The sequence below is a fragment of the Oryctolagus cuniculus genome, chromosome 6 (genome assembly GCF_964237555.1).
Source record: "Oryctolagus cuniculus chromosome 6, mOryCun1.1, whole genome shotgun sequence".
NCBI lineage: Eukaryota > Metazoa > Chordata > Mammalia > Lagomorpha > Leporidae > Oryctolagus > Oryctolagus cuniculus.
In genome coordinates this window covers 99,338,916-99,361,585 of record NC_091437.1, presented here as the reverse complement: position 1 = coordinate 99,361,585, position 22,670 = coordinate 99,338,916, and the positions used below count along the sequence as shown (strand labels likewise).

The 22,670-nt window shown below is 44.8% G+C and overlaps 1 protein-coding gene and 1 long non-coding RNA gene across 48 annotated transcripts in view; one reads left to right on the top strand and one right to left on the bottom strand.

Moving 5' to 3' along the window:
- Nucleotides 1-716: 716 nt before the first annotated feature.
- Nucleotides 717-5,666, bottom strand: LOC138849927 (uncharacterized). Its single transcript, XR_011389137.1, has 2 exons — nt 5,510-5,666; nt 717-1,203 (listed from the first exon to the last, which is right to left on the bottom strand). It is a non-coding gene; the product is annotated as an uncharacterized lncRNA (long non-coding RNA).
- The window catches only part of STAU2 (staufen double-stranded RNA binding protein 2), a 365,466-nt gene continuing 348,445 nt past the window's right edge, over nt 5,650-22,670 (top strand). For 10 of the 47 annotated variants that reach the window (XM_070075208.1, XM_070075193.1, XM_070075199.1 and 7 more), the window contains exons 1-3: nt 6,281-6,434; nt 17,662-17,727; nt 21,913-21,967. Coding sequence is in view for 7 of the 47 variants with exons in the window: in XM_070075206.1 (XP_069931307.1) it covers nt 17,710-17,727 (18 nt within the window). In the remaining 40 variants the exon portion in view is untranslated. Of the gene's footprint in view, nt 5,866-6,276; nt 6,435-17,661; nt 17,728-21,912; nt 21,968-22,670 lie in introns of those variants that run through there. The other 37 variants (XM_070075202.1, XM_070075188.1, XM_070075191.1 and 34 more) reach the window with 20 other exon arrangements.

Sequence of the window (22,670 nt, the reverse complement as noted above, 5' to 3'; positions counted from 1 at the left end):
CCACAGCACTGGAAGAGGAGCAACTGGGACTAGAACCCAGCACCCATATGGAATGCTGGTGCCGCAGGCGGAGGATTAACCAAGTGAGCCACCGCACCAGCCCCTCCTTTTTTTTTTTTTTTTCAAAGATTTATTCATGTATTCGAAAGACAGAGCTACAGAGAGAGGTGGAGACAGAGAGAGGTCTTCCATCCGATGATTCACTCCCTTAAATGGCCATAACAACTGGAGTGGGGCTGATCTGAAGCCAGGAGCCAGTAGCTTCTTCCAGGTCTCCCACGTGGATGCAGGGGTCCAAGCACTTGGGCCATCTTCCACTGCTTTCCCAGGCCATAAGCAGAGAGCTGGATCGGTAGAGGAGCAGCAGGGACATGAGCCAGCAACCATTTGGGTTGCTGGTGCCACAGGCAGAGGCTTAGCTTACAACACCATAGCACCGGCCCCTAATCTCTTCTTTTTTTTAAAAAAATTACTTATTTGCTATTTATTTGAAAAATACAGAGAGAGAGAAAGAGAGAGAGAGAAAGAGAGGGAGAGAGAGGTAGACAGACATATTGCTCATCTGCTCGCTGACCTTCCAAATGCTCACAATAGTTGGGGTTGGGCCAGGCTAAAGGTAGGAGCCAGGAACTCAAACTGGGTTTTCCATGTGGTTGGCAGAGACTCAAGTACTTGAACTGCTGCCTCCCAGGGTGCACATCAGCAGGAAGCTGGAATTTGGGGCACAGCCAGGACTCAAGCTCAGGCACACTGATACGGAATTCGGGTCTCCCAAGCAGTGCCTTAACTGTTGTACAAAACACTTGGCTCAGGTCAGTGGTCAGTTAATTCTTCAGGAGAGGTGTGGGTCTTCTGCCTCCAGAGCTGGTGTTGAGACATCCTCCACGGTCCATTAACAGTTCTTTCAACAAGACATTTAAGAGTTTAGAATTAAGAAAACAGAGCTGCTAAACAATGGAGTTAAAGGCCTATACGATACGGTCAATGATGATGAAAGACAGAGAGGGATCTTACAGACAAAATCAATCATGCAATGATCTTTCTTTCTCTCTTTTTAAACCAGTAATCTTCCAATTCCTCACTGACTGCATGTTCTCTGTCGCATGTTACTTACTGCCTGGGTGTTTCCTCCAATTTCCACCTTATCTCTTCATCTCCTCTGCTGGAGCCACTGCTGAACTCATCTAAAGCGTTCCCTTTGACCTGGGAAGAGAGTAGAAACTGTTACTCTTAAATCTGATTTCTGCCATCCCCATAGCTCAGGTGTGTTTCTCTCTGCAGTTGGTAAGGAAGGTGTCAGGTGAATGAAGTCAGTGCTATGACTGCTGTAGATGCTGGCCTCACAGGAGCTGGCTGGTACTCTGCTGTGCCACAATGCAACCCGCAGACTCCCAGGCTTGGTGGTGCCCTATCTGATACTGCATGAAATAGAGACAATATTGAGTTTAAAGCAATAAATGTATTAGTGAACACATAAATATGTTAGGTATTTTCAGAATGGCAGCCTAATATAAGTAAAGTATTTGGAAGTGTTTATTTCATGTGTTTATCCATTTCTCTGTAAGCCTCTGAGGACAAAGACTGCAGATTTTTTTTTTTTACATTGCTATATAGCCTTCAGCCAAGAATAGTACTTGATGTATAGCTGATATTCAGTAAATGCATGTGAAATTCAATAATCCATTCATCCAATAAGTATTTATTGAGCACTGGCTATGTTCTGTATAAACAAAGATGAGGAAATCATTGTTGTTGCCTTCAAGGAGCTTAAGGCATAGTGGAAAAACCACATAAATAGTTGTAGTGATAAGAACGTGTTCAGATGGAGATATAATGGAGAGTCACTGAATGATGGATGCTGGAGGTTACATGCATTTTATTGGAACACAGATGTCAAGAAAACGATGTTATAAGAAAGGAGAGGACGTGGCTGCAAGAGGAACTGTAGTTTGAGATTCTGCAGTCTGTCCCATTCAAATTGCTCAGCCCTAACCATGATGAATTTGAAAGCATTATCTTTTTTTCCTAATGGTTGCCTGAAATGGTGCCTGGTGCGGGGGTGTTGATAAATCCATAGCTTTGTGTGTGTGTGTGTGTGTGTGTTTAACAGGCAGAGTGGACAATGAGAGAGAGAGACAGAGAGAAAGGTCTCCCTTTTTCCATTGGTTCACTCCACAATGGCCGCTGCGGCCGGCAGACTGCGCTGATCCGAAGCCAGGAGCCAGGTGCTTTTCCTGGTCTCCCATGGGGTGCAGGGCCCAAGCACTTGGGCCATCCTCCACTGCACTCCTGGGCCACAGCAGAGAGCTGGACTGGAAGAGGAGCAACCAGGACAGAACCCGGCGCCCCGACCGGGATTAGAACCCTGGGTACCGGCGCCGCAGGCGGAGGATTAGCCTAGTGAGCCGCAGCACCGGCCCCATAGCTTTGTTTTAACCTGCTGCTCATAGATCTACTGCTCTTTAAAAAGCCATGGTTTTCAATTCCTATACCAGTATTTTATCTTAAAGTAAATCCTAAAATCATCACAGATTCACGCGTAGGTTTCCAGGTAACTTAGGTGTTTTTTTGAGGTACTGATGCTACTCACCTTGAGCAATGGGAAGTGCTAACTTCCTCTTGAATAATTATGACTGGCAAAATTTCATTTGGAATTTACCAATGACTTAAACTGTGTTATAAGAAAAAATTGGGGGCTGGTGCTGTGGTGTAATAGGCTAAGCCTTTGCTTGTGGTGCCGACATCCCATATGGGCGCCGGTTGGTATCACGGCTGCTCCTCTTCTGATCCAGCTCTCTGCTTATGGCCTGGGAAAAGAGTAGAAGATGGCCAAGGTCCTTGGGTCCCTGCACCCTCATGGGAGACCAGAAGAAGCTCCTGGTTTCTGGCTTTGGATTGGCTCAGCTCTGGCCGTTGTGGCCATTTGGAGAATGAACCAGCAGACAGGAGACCTTTTTCTCTGTCTCTCCCTCCCTCCCTCTGTAACTCTCTCAAATAAATAAATAAAATCTTAAAAAAAATAGAAAAAATTACATGGGGTTGCCACTGTGACACAGAAAATTAAGACTCCACTTATGATGCCAGCATCCCATTTGAGAGTGCCAGTTTAAGTCCCAGCTGACCTGCTTCTGATCCAGGTCTCTGCTAATGTTCCAAGGAAGGCAGGCGAGGATGGCTCAAGTGCTTGGGCCCCTGCCACCCATGTGAGAAACTTGGATGAGGTTCTGAGCTCCTGGTTTTGGCCTAGTCCAGACCCAGCTATAGGAGTCATTTGGGGAGTGAACCTGCAGATAGAAGATCTTTCTCCCTTTCTCTTTGTTGCTCTGCCTTTCCAATAAATAAATATAAAAAATAATAGGGGCCTGTGTGTGGCGTAGCAGGTTAAGCCTGCGCTTGAGATGTTGACATCCCAAATGGGCGCCAGTCAAGACCTGGCTGCTCCACTTCAGATCCAGCTCCCTGCTAATGTACCCGGGAAAGCAGCAGAAGATGGACCACATGCTTGGGTCCCTACACCCACATTGGAGTCTCAGAAGCAGCTCTGGGCTCCTGGTTTCGGCCTGGCCCAGCCCTGGCCATTATAGCCATTTGGGGAGTAAAACAGCAGATGGAAGATCTTTCTGTCTTCCTTTCTCTGTAACTCTGCCTTTCAAATAAATTTTAAAAAATCTTTTAAAAAATAATTTAAAACAAGCCACAGCAGGGATAACATTTTTGATTCACTTTAATGAACTGAATTAAAGACAATATATCTGCACACTTTATAGTCACTTTCAAAAGCATAAACTCATTCACTTATTCCAAAATCATTTACTGTATATTTACTTGCGATTGGCTGCTGGGAGCACAAAAATGAACGAGACAGAGTTGTAGTAAGTTAGAGAGGAGAGTAACAAGAGAAGCGCACTGGCTTGCTCAGAGAAGTCAGGGAAAGCCTCTCAACGAGGGGATTTTTTTTAGTGATGTGAAAGATAATTTATCATCAGGTGAGAGGAAGATGGACTGCAGGGAGAGGGGATAGCCTACAGAAAGGACAGAGGTGAAAGGCTTGTCCCTGAGAGGGCCTGGTGTAAGGGGCTAGCATTTATTCAAAATACTCAAAAGAATTAGTCCACCAGGTGCGAGGCTTGAGCAGCTAGAATTCATTAATCAAGGAGCAATGGGAATTAGGGAGGGTGCCACAGTAAATTTGATGGAACTGACAGGGTGAAAAGGGGGAAGGAGCAAAGCCCAGTGCTGGGAGGAAAATGTAGCAAATAGCTCATGTGTACCACAGCCTGTCTCCCCGGCCTTAACAGGGGCCGGCACCTGTGGCAGTGGCTCAGACTCTGCTTGCGAGGCCTGAGTTACTGGCTGTGCTTCTGATTCAGCTTCCTGTTAAAGCACACCCTGGGAGGCAACAGGAGGTGGCCCAGGACCTTGGTTCCCTGCCACGCATGTGGGAGAGCCACAGAGTTCCAGGCTTCCAGTCTCTGCCTGGCCTACTCATTGCTGTTGCCAGCACTGGGGAAATGACTCAGTGGGTTGAAGATGTCTGTCTCTGGGCCTTTCAGATAAATGAAAACGTTTTTATTTAAAGGTTTATTTTATTTATTTGAAAGGCAGAGTTAGAGAGAAGGAGAGGAGGGAAGGAGAGAGAGAATATCTTTCACCCGCTGGTTCACTCCCCAAAGGGCTGGGCCAGGCTGAAGCCAGGAGCCAGGAGGTTATTCTGAGTCTCCCACACGGCTGCAGGGCCCCAAGCACTTTGGCCCCCTTCCGATGCTTTCCCAGGCCATTAGCAGGGAGCTGGATCAGAAGAGGAGCATCTGGGACTCATATGGGATGCCTGCGTTGCAGGCTTAGGCTTCACCACCATGCCACAAGGTTGGCCCCAATAAAAACATTTTTAAAGACCGCTTTCTGTGTACCATCATGTTTACCTATTATCCCATTCAGCCTCCTCTTGAACAAAGGAATAAACTGACAATAGGGCAAGAAACAGGCCTTCGGCCTTCCTCCCATTTAACAAGTAGTGAGGCTCCTAAACACTGTTGCGTACTCTCTGCCTAGGTGTAGATAGAGTTATTGGGCTGGTGCACATTTCTTGGGCAGTTAAGTGAAACTGAGCAGGAACCCTGGAAATAACATAAATGAATGTTAGTGAAAACATACAATGTAGTCTCTTTTAGACTTTTTTTTTCTAAAGATTTATTTTATTTGACAGGCACAGTTAGAGAGAGGGAGAGACGACGGGAGCTTCCATCAGCTGGTTCATTCCCCAAATGGTCAAAGCCAGGAGCCAGGAGCTTCTTCTGGGTCTCCCATATGGGTGCAGGGCACCAATCACTTGGGCCACCCTCCGCTGGCTTTCCCAGCTGTTAGCAGGGAGCTGGATCGGAAGTTGAGCAGCCAGGACCCAACAGGCCACAAGCCAGGTTCTTCTAGATTCCTTCTATAATCAGGTTATTTTTGCAATTTACTTACTTGAAATGATTAAGTTCTTTGAGCACAAGTGGGTTAAAGTTACCTGCACATAAACATCCCACGTCCAGGGAGTAATTGGAGTTTTCTGGCACCCACGCCTCAAAAACCTGATCTAGGGTACCGTGTGAAGATGGTTCTCCTTTTCAGTTACATTTCTCCTTCATGGGACCACGTACGACTGAGGGGCGGAGAGAGTCACGCCGCACGGCGACCTCGCAGATCACCCGAGTTTTCGAGGCGAGACACTCCACTCACCTCCTCCTCCCCCGCCCCCTCCCCCCGTCTGGAAAGGTGCAGGATCCGCTAAACCCTGCGTCGCACAGCGGCGGCCGGAGCAGACGCGGGATGGTCGCGCGTCCCCGGCGCAGCCCAGGGGGACAGCCAGAGCGACTGGGGAAGGTAGGTCTCAGGAACGGGGCCCCGACCCCTGTCTGCAAACAGCAGAGGCCCAGCCGGGCGGGGAGGAAGCTGCCGACTGCAGGTGTGGAAGGGGCTGCCCCAGGCCCACCCTTAGCAGCCGAAGGGGCGAGGAGCCGCGCGTGCGAGCAAGGGGCTGCGGACGGGGTGCGCTCCCCACGCACTAGCTGGCCCGGCTCCGAAGGCCCAGGAGAACGGCCTTCGCCCCGGGGCCCGCGACTCGCGGTGCCAGCCCCGCAGCGCGCGCTGCTGCGCGGGGCCGGGCGGCCGCCAGGGGGCGGGAGCGGCGTCGTGAACAATGGCCGCGCTCGGGCGGGAGGCGCAGTGGGCCGCGCGCACGCGCGTGCGTGCTGGGCGCGGGAGCGGCTGGGCAGGCGGGGGCGCGCGGCGCGAGCCCGGGAGGGCGCGGCGGGAGCGCCGGGGAGGCGGGCGGAGGCGGGGGGCGGGGAGCCCGAGGGGTGGAAGCTGGCGGCGGCGGCGGCCGAGCGGGGTCAGTTCTCTGTAGTGTTTGCCAATGTTGGAGCCGTCTGCTAAGTGTCCCTGGCAAGAAGGTAAATACCCTCGTGGGGGGCGCGCGGGAGGCCCCGACTTCCGCCCCGCTGGCGGAGGAGGCAGAGGGCGCTGAGGAGCCCTGCAGGTCCGCGGCGCGGCGAACCCCGAGAAGAGCGGCCCCCTTTGCGGCCTCCCCTCCCCCGCGCCATCCCTCCCTCCTGGGGCTCGCTGGGGCGGGAGGGGGGAGGGGAGGCCTAGGGGGGCAGGGCCGGGGAGGAGGAGGTTGGGTGGGTGGGGGGGCGTGTGTGCAGGGGGTGGGACAACACAGGTGTCCTGAGGGGAGGAGCTGAGAGGAAGGCGAAGGGACGCGGCCAAGGGGGGAGGGGGTGGGGGAGGGCGCAGCGGGGTGGGGGTCTGGGGACCCCGGTGGGACTCGCCGGAAGACGGAACGGCGGGTGTAGCGGCGGGGTGGGAGAGGGCGGGGGAGGCGAGGGGAGGCCTGGGGAGGGGGCGAGGCGCGGAGGCAGGCCCTGGGGGTCTGCAGGGGGTGGGCCTGGGGGCGGCGCGGCGGGGCCGGGCGCGCCGCGGGGTGGCGGCGGTGGCTATTTCTGTAGAATGGGCAAGTGGTAGAGACGTAACTCGCCGAAACGGGGAAGGTAGGTGGGGCCGAGGGGACAAAATATATCCTATGACAGGCGAGTTCTGCTGTGGCTCTCACGCACTACTACCGTGAGGGCTCGGCTTAAAGGGGTAGTTGGCAGTAGTGACCTTGCCGGGGTGAAGGGACAAAGCTCAGTTGCAGAGTGCACGGTGCGAGGCCGGGGGCCGGCCGGGGACTGCGCCGAGGGGGGAGTGTTCCGCAGAGCCGCTGAGGAGGGCGCAGAGCTGGCCTTCCTGGGCAGGGGGCGGGGATAGTAATGGCCGTGGGGTTCTGGAAGTCCCTGGAAAGATGTGCAGCGTTTTGCGTTTGTGATTAGTTTCGTTTGGAAGGGGACCGTATTTTGTACTGGTGTACCCCTCCCTCCGAAACAAACAAACAAACAAACAAACAAAAAACAACTACTTGGGCAGAGAAGGGTGTACCTGGGATTTACTGAAGGCTGTTCTCAAGTGGATCCTGCGAAAGGATGGAACCGATCCTGTACAGTACTTCACTGTTGGTTAAAAACCTTTATTACTCATATTTAACGCCTGACTTAACAATCTTGGGGAAGTTTTTCTGAGTTTTACTTGGCTTCTCATGCACGGTTGTATTGTAGAAAAACATGGTCCACACTTGAAATCAGAATTGTGATGGGCAGGCAGGATGGTAGCAACCTCATAGGAGAAAAGATTGCAACACTTTCCCAGCAGGAGATTTCTTCCCGGTCCTTGCTTTCCTAAGATGACTCAAATACACAGTTGTGAGTTGTGCCCTGCAGTGGAAAAAATCTTACTTCATAAAACCATCATAACCCAGACTTATTCTGCATCTTGATTGTTTTGTACTATGGCAAGTTTTTCATTGTTCAGTGTGTCTGTATTTTACTGAAAACCAGCGGTATCACATAACACTTGAATTGTAGATTTGCTGTGTTTTGCAGCAGGCCTGTATTAAATTTGTGAAGCAGTTATGCCAAACTATGTGGTGTATGTGCGTTTTTTTGTATGCTATGGTTTCAGCTGAAATCACCATTGCCTTACTTCACTGCACATCACTAAGTGATAATTAGCTGGTAGGCTGTGATGCATACTTCCTCACGTTTCAGTTTTTTCCTTAAAAACCAGTGTTTTGTATTTGTAAAAATGTCGCTGTATAATCCAGGTATGTATTGTTCATTTCAAATAGCATGTCATGTAGTTTTGGAATTTTAACTCTTTATTTGAAATCATTTAATTCCAAACTTACAGAAAAGTGGTGAGAAGAATCCAAAGAACATCCCTGTAACTTGTACTCAGATTCACCTGTTACCATTGATGGAACAAGGCTCTCTTCCTAACAGCCATTTTACTCATTTTTCATTTGCCCACTGTCACACATAGAAAGCATTTGTTTTTTTCCTGGACAATTAATGACACGGCCCTTTGCTCCCAAATACTTAAGCATGGAATACCATGTAAGTTTTACATTTTAACTTCTTGACTTGCCTGGAATGAAGTTCTAGGGAAGTGTGATCTTGAGAATAGAGGTGGGCATTTGGCACTTAAGACACCTGCATCACATATGAGAATGCCCTGGGTTCCAGTGTGGGCTTCTCTTCTGATTCCAGTTTCTTCCTAGTGCTCACCCTGGGAGGTATTAGATGACCTTGGCTCAAGTACTTGGGTCCCATAGGGGAGACCTGGAATGAGTTCCAGGCTTTTGGCCTTGACCTGACCCAGCCCTAGCTGTTGCAGGCATTTGGGGAGTGAATCAGTGGATGGTAGAGATAGCACTCTCAATCTCTCTCAAGTGTGTAAATTAAAAAAAGTTTAAGTAAGAATACAACAAAATCTACACTATTAAAAGTATAAACAAGAGAAGATGAATGATTTTCCTGTTTAGCCACTGAAGATTAGTTGGCTTTTTTTGTTTGTACTTAACTTCTTTACTCCTCATTAGTCTTAATCTCCTTTTCTTTTGTATTCTTTGCTAGGTAGCTGATTGTTTATATGTACAGGTTATAATAAAGATGGAAAATCTGGATACAGCAAAACTGAGTTCTTTGTTAATATTAGGTTGTATTTTGAGTTTGTAGTTTGAGACATGCACAATGTGATCACTCACATAGAGATGTATTTGTGCCTCTCAGGGATTCAATGAAATATTAGAGGGACTGGTATTGTGGCACAGCTGGTAAAGCCATAGTCTCTGATGCCAGCGTCCCAAATCGGACTGTGGGTTCAGGTCTCAGTTGCAGTGATCTGATCCAGCTCCCTGCTAATGTGTCTGGGAAAGTAGCTGATGATGGCCTGAGTTGCTTGGGCCCCTACCACCCAATGAGAGACCTGGATGGAGCAGCTGGATCCTGGATTCAGCCTGGCATAGCCCCAGCTGTTGTGGCCTTTTGAGGAGTGAAGCAGTGGATGGGAGATCACTATATCTGTCCTCTCTGTCACTCTGTTTTTCAAATAAATAAATAAATATTTAAAAAAAGGATACAGGAAATCTCAAAGTGAGTCTAGATTGCCTTTAAAGGCAGAGGTTAACTTTTAAAGAATATTAGGGGTCGGCGCTGTGGAACAACCAGTTAAAACCCTGGCCTGCAGTGCCATGGCCCTGCCGGTTGAGTTCCAGCTGCTCTACTTCTGATCCAACTCCCGGCTAATGTGCCTGGGAAAGCAGAGGAGGGTAGCCCAAGTCCCTGGGCCCCTGTACTCACGTAGGAGACCCAGAAGAAGCACCTGGCTCCTGGCTTTGGCCTTGTCCAACCCCAGCCATTGTGGCCATTTGGGGAGTGAACCAAGGGATGGAAGACCTTTCTCTTTCTGTCTCTACCTCTCTCTAAAACTCTTCCAAATAAATAAAAAGAATATTACATGAGAGCCTAGAATCCTTATCAATTACAATTTGTGTATATGTGTATATCATTGTTTGAGTTTGGATAACTTCCCAAAATTCAATATAGGAGTCTTCTAGTTTTTTTTTATCCAAGTGTTAAGTCCCAGACTTTGTTAAAAGAAACATTTTACCAAGGCTTTAAATCCAGCTTTACACTAATTTTTTTTAAAGATTTATTTATTGAAAAGTCAAGAGTTTACAGAAGAGGAGAGGCAGAGTCAGAAGAGAGTGAGCTTCTGTCTGCTGGTTCACTCTCCAAATGGCTGCAACAGTCAAAACTGGGCCAGGCCAAAGCCAGGAGCTTCATCCAGGTGTGGGTACAGAGGCCCAAGTCCTTGGGCCATCTTCTACAGCTTTCCCAGGTGCATTAGCATTAGCAGGGAGCTGGATCAGAAGTGAAGCAGCCAGGACACGAACCAGTGCCCATATGGGATGCTCAGGCAACAGCATCCCCAATACGTCACAACACTGGCCCCAAAGGCAAGTCTTTTTTTTTTTTTTTAAGATTCACCTGTTTCTTTGAAAGAGTTACACAAAGAGGAGAGGCAGAGAGAGAGAGAAAGAGAGAAGGAGGGAGAGTGAGGAAGGTAGATCTTCACTCCTCAATTGGCCATAACGGCCGGAGCTGTGCCAGTCCAAAGCCAGGAGCTTCTTTCAGGTCTCCCACATGTGTGCAGGAGCCCAAGGACTTGGGCCATCTTCCACTGCTTTCCCAGGCCACAGCAGAGAGCTGGATTGGAAGTGGAGCAGCTGGGACTCGAACTGGTGCCCCTATGGGATGCCAGACTGCAGGAGGTGGCTTTACCCCTACAGTGCTGGACCCTGCCCAAAGGCAAGTCTTATATAGTGAAGAGGACTTTGAAAACAGGTCAAACTGGATTTTAATGCTATCAATGTGTCCCAGCCCCTAGCAAAATGGGGATATATGACACCTGCATCTCAAGGTGATAAGGATTAAATGAGTTAATGTGAAAGTGACATACTATAAAACTGATAATTTTTGTTTTAGTAAATATTAGTTCCCTTGTTTTTCTAGACAAGTAGTAATATGGGGAGTTTTTCACTGGAATAGTTTGGGGGTAAGACTTCCTTCCTTATACTTAGGATCTTTGATAGGCTTTTAGAAGATAATAGAATTTTGGCTGAAATTTTAAAATTTTTCTGGGGTTGCTGCTTTAAAAAGTTAGAATGAAATACATTTTTAAAAAGCTTTTTAAAGGACAACTGAATTTATTTAGGGTAAGAAGTTTTGAATTGGTAGTTAGGGTCCCCCCCCCCCCCCTAAATTTTTTGTTTGAGAGGCAGAGTAAGAGAGAGAGAGGCTAGACAGAGAGAATTCCCATTCTCTTATTCACTTCCCAAATGCTCTCAACAGCTGGGACTGAGCCAGGCTGAAGCCAGGTGCTGGGAACTCTATCCTGGTCTCCCATGTGGAGTCAGGGACCCAGGGACTTGACACATCACCTGCTGCCTCCCAGGATGCATATTGAGAAACTGGCTTTAGGAGCAGACCTGGAACTTCAACCTGGGCACTTCAGTATGGGATGTGGGTGTTCCAAGTGGTGTCTTAACTGATATACCAAATACCTACCCTGATACTTGGTTTGGAGTAGCTGCTAGTCTTAAGAATAGGGATAGTAAATATTTTTTGTTTTTCATATTGTCAAATAAGACATTGAAGTGAGAATTACCTATCAATTGTGGATGAATGCAATTCTAAAAAATTTACAGTTATTAATAGTAATGCCATTTTATAAGTTATAAATAAATTGCCATTAATTATTGAGGATTATATATAGATTTGGCTTGTATAGCTTTTAATTTGTCAAATGGGCAAAATGTAATTTATAATAAGATCAGTGGGTTCGTTCTATCAGCAGATTCAGGTTGGACCTTTAACTTGGCATGAGCACAAGTCATCCTCAGTTTGCAGTGTCCTCTCTTCATCAACTGTCCTGCCCGTTTTAGTAGCTTGGATCCTAGAATTGCGTGTCCTTATGTGCTGAATGGATGTCACTGTAGGGCACTTTGGGGACATGTGAATAGGTTTCTCTAAAAGTACTTAATTGTAGTTGGAATAAACTGTTACTTGGAGCTCTTGTCAGAGGAGGGAGAGTGGACTTATGAAACCTCAGATAGTATGAAGCTGTATTTTGCTGATATGCTTTGATATTTTATCAGATTTTTAAAAATACAGGCCAGTAGATCTGACACATCTTCATAAAGAAGAAACAGGGTCCGAAAGTGCCACTGTGGGCATTCTAAATTGTCCACGGTGTGGTTGCAAATTATAATTTTTGCACTGACTGTAAATCTAACTTGTCTGATAAAAACGAATCTCAGAATGCTATCCAGTTACCTCTCAGTGCTGTTTATAGCTGTACTAGTGTCATATATTTTAACTTATACAGCTCCTTATACTTGTGAAGAAAAAGCTTATAGAATATTTAAAATTGTATGATCAATTTTAAGTGAATAGGTGTTCTTGTTTCTGTTGCTGCATAAATATCTTTTGTATATTAGAAGATTAGAACTCTAAGAAATGTACCCTGGTATCTTACTGTGCCTGCTTCTTGGAATCAGCCCCAGTGTTATCAGACTGTGATATGGAAAAATATGAGAAGGACTGTAGATGAGTACTTTTGACTTTTTGAGAAGCTTATGCTAAATACAAACAAAAACAAAACGATGCTTCGCGGAGAGATGGTGAATACTTAGAAGCAATGCTAAATTCTAAAAAGTAAGGGACGCTAAATTACTGAGAAACTTTTAGTGGTTTATTCATACTTCACCTTCCAAATGAATTCAATAAAAAAATTGGTTGGATTTGTATTTTTGTTTCCAATGTGTTTTTTTAAAAATATTTATTTTTGTTTGAAACAGACACAGACACCAACACATGCAGATCTTCCATCCTATGGCTCACTCCCTAATGCTTGCAATAGCTGGGGCTAGGCCAGGTTGCAGCCAGGAGCCTGGAACTCTATTTGGGTCTCAAATGAGTGGCAGGGGAGCCATTGTCTGCTACCTCCCAGGACTCCATTAGCTGGAACCTGGATTGGAATCAGAGGCACTCTACTATGGAATGGGGGCATCCCAAGTGGTAGTTTAACCTGTGCCACAACACCTGACTATCGTATTTTAACATTATTTGAATAAAGCCACACTTTTTAAAAAAGATTTTATTTATTTTAAAGATTTTATTTTGAGAGTCAGAGTTACAGAGAGGGAGAGACAGAGAGAAAGGTCTTCCATCCGCTGGTTCACTCCCCAAATGGCTGCAATGGCTGGAGCTGGACTGATCTGAGGAGCTTTTTCTGGGTCTCCCACGTGGGGACTTGGGCCATCTTCTGGTGCCTTCCCAGGCCATTAGCAGGGAGCTTGATTGGAAGAGGTGCAGCTAGGACAGGAACCAGCACCCATATAGGATGCAGGCACTGCGGGCAGAGGCTTAGCCTACTATGCACAATGCTGGCTCCAAAAGTTATACTTTTTAAAGACCTTAGCTCTGGAGTTAAAAATGTAAATGTTTGTTTCACAGTTTACAACATTCAAATTCTAGTGTTACTTATTTCCTCATGTCGAGTAGGGAATTGATTTATTTTTGACCTGCCCAAATATGTTAATTAATATCCAAAGCACCATAGGAGTATTGAATTTTTTTATTTCAATTTGCTTGTATTTGCTGTTTATTATCTAGCCAGATTACAAAAATACCATAGCAGAAACATAGAGTTACAGAGAGAGGGAAAAACAGAAAAAAACTTCCATCTGCAGCAATGCCTGGAGCTGGGCTGATCTGAAGCCAGGAGCCAGGAGCTTCTTCTGGGTCTCCTATGTTGGTGCAGGGACCCGAGCACTTGGGCCATCCTCCAGTGCTTTCTGAGGCCATTGCAGAAAGCTGGATTGGAAGAGGAGCAGCTGGGACATGAACAGGCACCCATATGGGATGCTGGTGCCATAGGCAGAGGTTTATTAATTAGCCCATTATGCCGCAGCATGGGGCCCCAGGAGTATTGAATTTTAGAGTTGAACAGGGTTGTCTTATTTATTGTTGTATGACAAATTACCCCAGAACTTAGGCCTTAAAACAGCAAACATTTATTATCTCATTGGTTCTGTGGGTTAGAAATTTGGGTGCAGTTTGGCTCGGTTCCTGTGGCTCAAGGTGTCTAAGGAGGTGGCAGTGACATCAGAAAGCTTGCCCGGTGAAAGATCTGCCTTCAGATTCATGTGGCTCTTGGCAGAGTTCTGTTCCTTGGGGCCTCAGATTGTACTGGCTGCTGTCCGGAGCTTCACTCAGTCCTCTGCCATGTGGGCCCCTCCAAAGGGAGGCTCACAAGATGGCATCTGGTTTCCCTCAAAGCAGACAAGAGAGTGGGAGAAGGCGATATTCAAAACTTGATAGCCTAATCCTGGCATTGGGGTCTTGGTGTTTCTTTTGTATTCTACTTGTAAGAGGCTGCCCACCGCAACAACTTGAGTTTAATTTTGAATGATTAAAAAAAAAAAAAGAAGAAAAAGAATTTAATGATACACAAAGTAATTTGACCAAGGAGCCTGAAGAGCTTGGACTAAAATTTAAATTCACCATTACTCAGGCCTTGTACATTTTCTAAACTTCCCATTCCTTTAGGAGGTGTGAAAATAACTATAAAAGAAAATAAAAATTAATACAGGTACTGAGGACACTATTGTAAGAAGTATACTAAAAATGTTCAAAGTCATTTTGAATTGCTTTCGGTCTCATATTGAAAACATTGTAGCCAAATATTTCTCTCTGTGTGTGTGTGTGTGTGTGTGTGTGTCTTTATGTATGTATCTGAAGAATACTTGCTTCTGAGGGAAAATTCAGTATTTTACAGCATTCTACACAAGTGATAGAATTTAGTCCTTTTGGCGTATGTCCAGACTGTTGTTGCTTTGCAGATAATTTTTTGAGGAAATGTATAATTTATATTTTTATGTATTTTTTTTCCTCATTACAAGATCTTTGGATTTATTTGTCAATTTAGGTTTGCCTGCCCTGGTTTGGCATCTTTAAGGCTAGGAGAGATTTAATGTGTGAGAATAGGGGCTGGTGTTATGGCCTAGTGAGTAAAGCTGCTGTCTGCAACTCTGGCATCCCATATGGGTGGCAATGGCAGTTTGATTCCTGGCTGCTCCACTTCCTTTTTTTTTTTTTTTTTTTTTAAAGATTTTATTTATTTATTTGACAGGTAGAGTTACAGACAGTGAGAGAGAGAGAGAGACAGAGAGAAAGGTCTTCCTTTTGTTAGTTCACTCCTCAAATGGCTGCAACGGCCGGAGCTGCGCCGATCCAAAGCCAGGAGCCAGGGGCTTCCTCCTGGTCTCCCATGCAGGTGCAGGGGCCTAAGGACCCGGGCCATCCTCTACTGCTTTCCCAGGCCATAGCAGAGAGCTGGATTGGAAGAGGAGCAACTGGGATGAGAACCGGCGCCCTTGGCTACTCCACTTCCAATCCAGCTCTCTACTAATGGTTTGGGATAGCAGTGGAAGATGGCCCAAGTGCTTGGGCCCCTGCACCCATGTAGGAGACCTGGAAGAAACTTCTGGCTACTGGCTTCGGTCTGGCCCAGCCCTGGCCATTGTGGCTGTTTGGGCAATGAACCAGTGGATGGAAGTCTCTCTGCTTCCGCTCCTACCCCCTCTCAACCACCCCCACCTAACTCTGATTTCGAATAAATAAAAATAAATATATTTTTTTAAAAATGTGAGAATAAACAAAACCAAGGGGAGAGTGTCAGCTTAGAAGGAAACAAGCTCAAGTATAGCAACAGGACGTACGTACAGGATTGTGACTTTTTTAGAATGTTGCACATGAAGGGTGAGTGTTTCTTGTAGTTATTGGGATGCTGCTTAGGAGGCTGCATCACATGTTGGAGTGCTTGGATTCAAGTCCTGGCTCTGCTCTCTCTCCAGCTTCCTGCTAATACACACACACACTGGGTGGCAGCAGATGATGGCTTGAGTGTTTAAGCCCTTGCCACCCTCGTGGGAGACCTGGATTGAATTCCAAGCTCTTGAGCATTTGGGGCATAGATCAATAGCTGGAAGAATCTTTCAAGTAAAAATTAAATAAAAATAAAGTTTTATGTGAAATTTTAATGTGCACACTATTTTTATACTGATGACAATAGACTGACAACAGAGAAAAATAAAACAGCTAGGTAATCTTACTGTGTACTTTTTTCTATACCCACTAAAAGAGTACTTGTGTGTATTACATTGTTTTTAAAGTTTTTCAAGATTTTTATTTATTTGGAAGAGTTACAGAGAGAGATCTCCCATTTGCTAGTTCATTTCCTAGATGGCAGCAATGGCCAGGGAGCCAGGATCCAGGAGCTTCTTCCAGGTCTCCCACATGGATGACAGGGACCCAAACACTTGGACTCTCCTCCAGTACTTTTCTGAGGTATTAGCAGGGAGCTAGACTGGAAGTGGAGCAGCCAGGACATGCATTGGTGCCTAGGTTGGATACCAGCATTGTAGGTGGCAGCTTTACCCTCTATGCCACAGTGCTAGACCTGTATTTCATATTCTTTAAGAGTAATTTTTATTTATTTATTTATTTTTTTATTTTTTATTTTTTTTGATAGGCAGAGTGGACAGTGAGAGAGAGAGACAGATAGAAAGGTCTTCCTTTTGCCGTTGGTTCACCCTCCAATGGCCAGTGCGGCCGGTGCGCTGCGGTCGGCGCACCGCGCTGATCCGGTGGCAGGAGCCAGGAGCCAGGTGCTTTTCCTGGTCTCCCATGGGGTGCAGGGCCCAAGCACCTGGGCCATCCTCCACTGCACTCCCTGGCCACAGCAGAGGGCTGGCCTGGAAGAGGGGCAACCGGGACAGAATCCGGCGCCCCGACCGGGACTAGAACCCGGTGTGCCGGCGCCGCTAGGCGGAGGATTAGCCTAGTGAGCCACGGCGCCGGCCTCTTTAGGAGTAATTTATCATATGGAAGGTGGGAACAAAACTGTTGAAACTATGACCTGAACAAGGAGAGTTTCTGTGACTTTTTTTTAAAGATTTATTTAGTTATTTGGAAGTAACAGAGGAAGAGAGAGAGAGAGAGAGAGAAACATCTTCCATCTGCTGGTTCACTCTCCAAATGGCAGCAATGGGCGGGGCTGAGCCAGGCCAGTCAGGAGTTGAGAGCTTCATCCAGGTCTCCCACATGGGTCAAGGGCCCAAGCACTTAGACCATCTTCTGGTGCTTTCCCAGGCACATTAGCAGTGAGCTGGATCAGAAGTGGAGCAGCCAGGTTTCAAACTGGTGCCCATATGGGATGCCTGTGTCATAGGCAGTGGCTTTACCTGCTAGGCCATAACACCGGCCCCTATATTAAATATTAATCTGAAACTTACAGATTTGTTTTTGACAGTTTCACTTTTGTATGAGTTGTCTTTGAACTTCAGAACCAAAGGGACCTCATTCAGCAACCTAGATCTACTTTATTCTGTAGGGTAGCCACTAGCCACATGTACTAATTTAAGTTCACCTTAAAGAAAATTCAATATTTTCTCTCTTGGTTGCACCAGTCACATTTCAAATGTTTAGAATCCATATGTTGTCGGTGGCTACTGGGTTGCATGGTGCAAATAGAAGACGTATTCATCCTCGTAGGAAGTTCTATGAGGATCTGGATCCAATTCTGTTTTATATTTGATTTTAATCAAGAGCATGTGTTTAAAGTGCTAGTTGTTGAGGTTTCTAACTAACTTGACTTTCTTTCTGTTTTATTTTCCAGTTTTTGGAGCTGTGAAGGATACAACAGTTTAGGCACTATTGTCTTAACATGCTTCAAATAAATCAGGTGAGTTTGTGTTAAGATGTGTCTTGTGCTGTCATAGTGCTTTGGCCTTAAATTATGCAACATTTTAACTTAGCTTTCCTGTAACCAAAACCTGACCATTGCTTTATGGAGCAGTTACATACTATGTCATCTGTGAAGATCTGTGCAGGGCAGATTGTTTAAGAATTACAGTGATAGTCCTGAAAGTTGGTAACTTCCGAGTTTTTTCTGTTCTTGATGCCACATCCTTCCAAGACTTGATGTGTTCAGAAGGCTGGTGATTGTGATACAGCCTCAGTAGATGGCAGTTGCTCAGACTCAAAGAATTTCTAGGGAAGTAATTGTATCAGTGTGTTAAAAAAAGATTCCTTTTCTAGGGCACTGGAAAAGGCTGGAAGAAAGGGCTCTGCTAAATAACCTACAGCCCATAATATTCAGACTCCCTGAAAGATGTATTTTTCTTAGGTCTTGGTATTTTTCCAAGAACTTTATAATTTAATTTTACCTTTTCCGAACAAATAAGAGATTGTATCATAACTTTAATATTCGGAAATACTTCATTTTTTTGGTTGCAAAGAGAGAAGTCACTAAAATGGTTTTCTATAATTTGAGGAAGTAATCCTGCCCACCTGCTTCCCGCCCCGACATAGTCCTGCTCACCTCACCTTACCTGAGAAATGTCCAGTTCCTGTGTATCACAGACCATCTCTAAGCAATGACTTCTAGCTTTATACTTGATGTGCGCCTCTTTTTTGATCTTTGAACTCATGTAGCAGTTACCAACTTGACCTCTTAACTTGGATGTTTTTGTGCATCCAGACTTGATGTGTGCCTAAGGAACAATCTAAGTGCTTCAGTTATTTTGGACTTTAAATTCCTAGTTGGGCAAGGTCATTCTGGCTGCTGAGGCTTTGTGCAGATTACCTCTGCCTGCATCTCTCTTCTACCCTGTGCTTGGCTCGCCTGACTCCAGAAATAACATACGTTCTCATAGCTCCCTGCCCTTTTATGTAATGACATCATGGCATTCACAATTACAGTCAAATATGTAGTTAGGAAACAGTCATTCTTGTGTGTACCTGTGGGTCATGCATCTGTGGATACAACTATCCATGAATTGAAAATATTTGAAAGAAATTGTGTCTGTAGTGAACATGTACAGACTTTACTTTCTTATCACTGTTCCCTAAATAATACAGAATAACAACTACTTTTTTTGAGATTTATTATTTAATTGAAAGGCAGAGCAATCGAGAGAGAGAGAAAGAGAAAGAGAGGGAGATATGAATCATGAGATACCAAGAGGTCTTCTGTCTTTATTCCCCAAATGGCTGCAATAGCCAGGCCTGGGCCAGGCCAAAGCCAGAGCCAGGAACTCCATCCTGGTATCCCCATGGAGACCCATGTAAGGGCCCAAGAACTGGGTCTGTCTGCTGCTGCCTTCCTGGGCACACTGGCAGGAAGCTGGATTGGAAGTGGAGCATCTGGGACTCTTAATCAGCATTCCCACATGGGATGCTGGTATTTCAAGTAGTGGCTTAACTCAGCTCACTATAATGCCAGATCCTGTAACAACTACTTATATAACATTTATATTTTATTAGGTTTTCTAAGTGATCTAGAGATAATTTAAAGTATATGAAAGAATATTTATAGGTTATATGCAAATACTATGCAATTTTTAGAAGAGGCTTGAATGTCCATAGATTCTAGTGTTGTTAGGGGTCCTGGAACAAATCCACCAGACACTAAAGGATGATTTGGTTTAACATCTTTCTCCCTTGCTAGTGTGCTCCATGAAGACAGTGACTGCCTGTTACTGTTAGATTTGAATTCCCAGAGTCAAAAGTAAAAAATGTACATAGTTTTCATAAAATAACTGATTGAGTGGATGACTGCTGCTAGAATTATTCCTAAAGCCAGGAAATTTCCATTATTTTTGACAATAACTGTTAAACTGTATTGTCAGTTTTGGTATTATATGGTGTTTTTTTTGTTGTTGTTGTTGTTACCCAATACCATTAACTTGAAATATCCTTTATACAAAGTTATTCTTTTGAGTTTTTTCTATACTAGAAAACTTCCTTATGCACCAAAAATTGCTTTCATAAAAGACATTGCTAATATAGGGTTAAAAGAATCTTCTTTTAATTTAATTTTTATTTTTTAAAGATGTATTTATTTATTTGAAAGGCAGAGTTACACAGAAGCAGAGGGCTACAGAGAGAGAGAGAGAGAGAGAGAAAGGGAGAGAGAGAGAGAGGGAGAGGGAGGTCTTCCATCCGCATGTTCACTCCCCAGATGTCTGCAATGGCCAGAGCTGTGCTAATCCAAAGCCAGGAGCCAGGAACTTCTTCCAGGTCTCCCAAGTGGGTGCAGGGGCCCAAGACTTTGGGCCATCTTCCACTGCTTTCTCAGGCCACAGCAGAGAGCTGCATAGGAAGTGGAGCAGCCAAGACGTGAACCGGTGCCCATCTGGGATGCCAGCACTGCAGGCGGTAGTTTTACCCATAATGCCACAGTGCCAGCCCTAAAAGAATCTTAAATGCAGTGTGCTCAGTGCTTTCTGTACCCTCATAGCTGCTCTCAAATCCCTTTGGAAGCATCAGTGGTGCTTTATGAGACTTGACTTGTAAATTGTAGTAGGTGTAAAGTTGCCACAAAATGACTTTCTGTGAATACCTGCCATTAATTATATGAGTACAAGTAGAATAATTTATTTCATATTCTGGTAAAGACAGATGGAAATGATCATTCATTTTATGCTAGACAAGTTCATTGAAAGCTGTAGTTTATGGATTAGTCCTAATAAGGATTTGTTAACTGGTGATTTTGCAGGTCATGTTGAATCAAGCATTGTACACAGTTCTTGAGCAGTGTTCTAAATGCCCATATTCCCTGGGCTTTGGCTGGAAACTGTACACACTGCTCACAGATACTGAAAAAAGACATGTATTTCTAGAGTCACTTATGGACCCCTTTTGGTTATTTGATTATAAATTTCATTGCTCTAACTGTTCAAGTCTGAAGGGGAAAAGTTAACAGAATTAGAAATACTATAGGCCGGCGCCGTGGCTCAATAGGCTAATCCTCCACCTTGCGGCGCCGGCACACCGGGTTCTAGTCCCGGTCGGGGCGCCGGATTCTGTCCCGGTTGCCCCTCTTCCAGGCCAGCTCTCTGCTATGGCCAGGGAGTGCAGTGGAGGATGGCCCAGGTGCTTGGGCCCTGCACCCCATGGGAGACCAGGAAAAGCACCTGGATCCTGGCTCCTGCCATCGGATCAGCGCGGTGCGCCGGCTGCAGTGGCGGCCATTGGAGGGTGAACCAACGGCAAAGGAAGACCTTTCTCTCTGTCTCTCTCTCTCACTGTCCACTCTGCCTGTAAAAAAAAAAAAAAAAAAAAAAAAAAGAATTAGAAATACTAGAAGCTGCAAAGACTTTGTCTTCAGTCAAGTTATTAAAGTTATTTTTGTTGTTGTTGTTTAAAAGAAGTATTTATTTACTTGAGAGGCAGAGTTTCAGACAGAGAGAGGAATAGAACAGAGAGGTTGTTTTTCCATCTGAGATCTGTTTTCCATCTGCTGGTTTACTCCCCAAATGGCCACAGTGGCAGAGCTGGGCTGCAAGCCAGGATCCAGGAGCTTCTTCCGGGTCTCCCACATGGGTATAGGGACCCAAGTAGTTGGGCCATCTTTCACTGCTTCCCTAGGCCATTAGCAGGGAGCTGGATTGGAGTGGAGCAGCCGGCACCCATTTGCCCGTGTCTCAGGTAGAGGCTTAACCTACTATGCCACAGCACAGGCCCTATGAGTGATTTTTATCTTTTGTTATTTATATGGTAACTGCTTTCTTATGAGAATGAGTATTTTCTGTTATATGCTTTTCAACCATGTTTCTAGGACTAGTATTAAATTTTTATTTGTGAAGTCTTTTGTTTTCTTAAAGTGCATGAATTACTATATACTTTTCTGGTGCTAACAGTTTCTTCCATGTATGTTCCTGAAATTAATTATAAACCAGGCTATTGACTACTAAATTATTTGACGTTTTCTTTCAAATTAATTCTGCCTGATAATTTTTATAGGACGTGGGACTGTTCCATGTTCTGTTATGATAATGGCTCTTTTCTGTCCTGCTTACTGTAGAAAAATTAGTTGTTTAGATAAACCAAAAAAATCACAAAAAATTCCACTATTCTTTTACAGAGATATTCACTTCTAACATTTTGGGGTGTATACTTCTAGATTTTTTTCTATACAGGTATGTTTTTATGTGAATGTATGTTATTTTTAAAAACTGGGTTTATACAATATGTAATATCTCAAAATGACTTAATAATAGCGTTAGTTTGGAAGTACTAAAATTGTTTTAACCAAGCCCTTATTGTTGGACAGATTTTTATATTGCAGTTAGTGCCACAGTGAATTTTTTCATATACATCTATTTTTACAGTTATTTTATGATAATTAATTTTAAGAAATTAAACACTGGTTAAAGGGACATCTGGATTTTAAAGATATTTGATGCTTAAATAAAAAAATACAAAATTATATCTACCAGAAGTGTGTGGGAATACCTGTTTCCTTTCATTGACAAGTTTTCAGTCTTTGTCAATCTGTCTGACAAAAAGTGGTATTTTTGTTTGTATTTCTGTGATTTGCTTATATTTGTTGTTCTTTTGTGGTTTGCCTTTTATGAGTTGTTTATATATGTCCATTGTCATCTTTCTTCCTTTATTTGTAAATTATATCATTTAGATTATATACCTTGCTAAGCTAGTATTTAAAATTCTTGCTTTATGATTTTTCGTTCATTCAACACATAACTAATGGGAGTCTCATAGTTTGAGGGTACCCTAGTAGATAGGGGTTTAGTATATTTTGGGCCTTTCCTCCAAAGATAAATCGAGTCTCTGGGGAAAGGAGACTCACTTTAACATTAAGCTGTAAGAAATATGAATAAC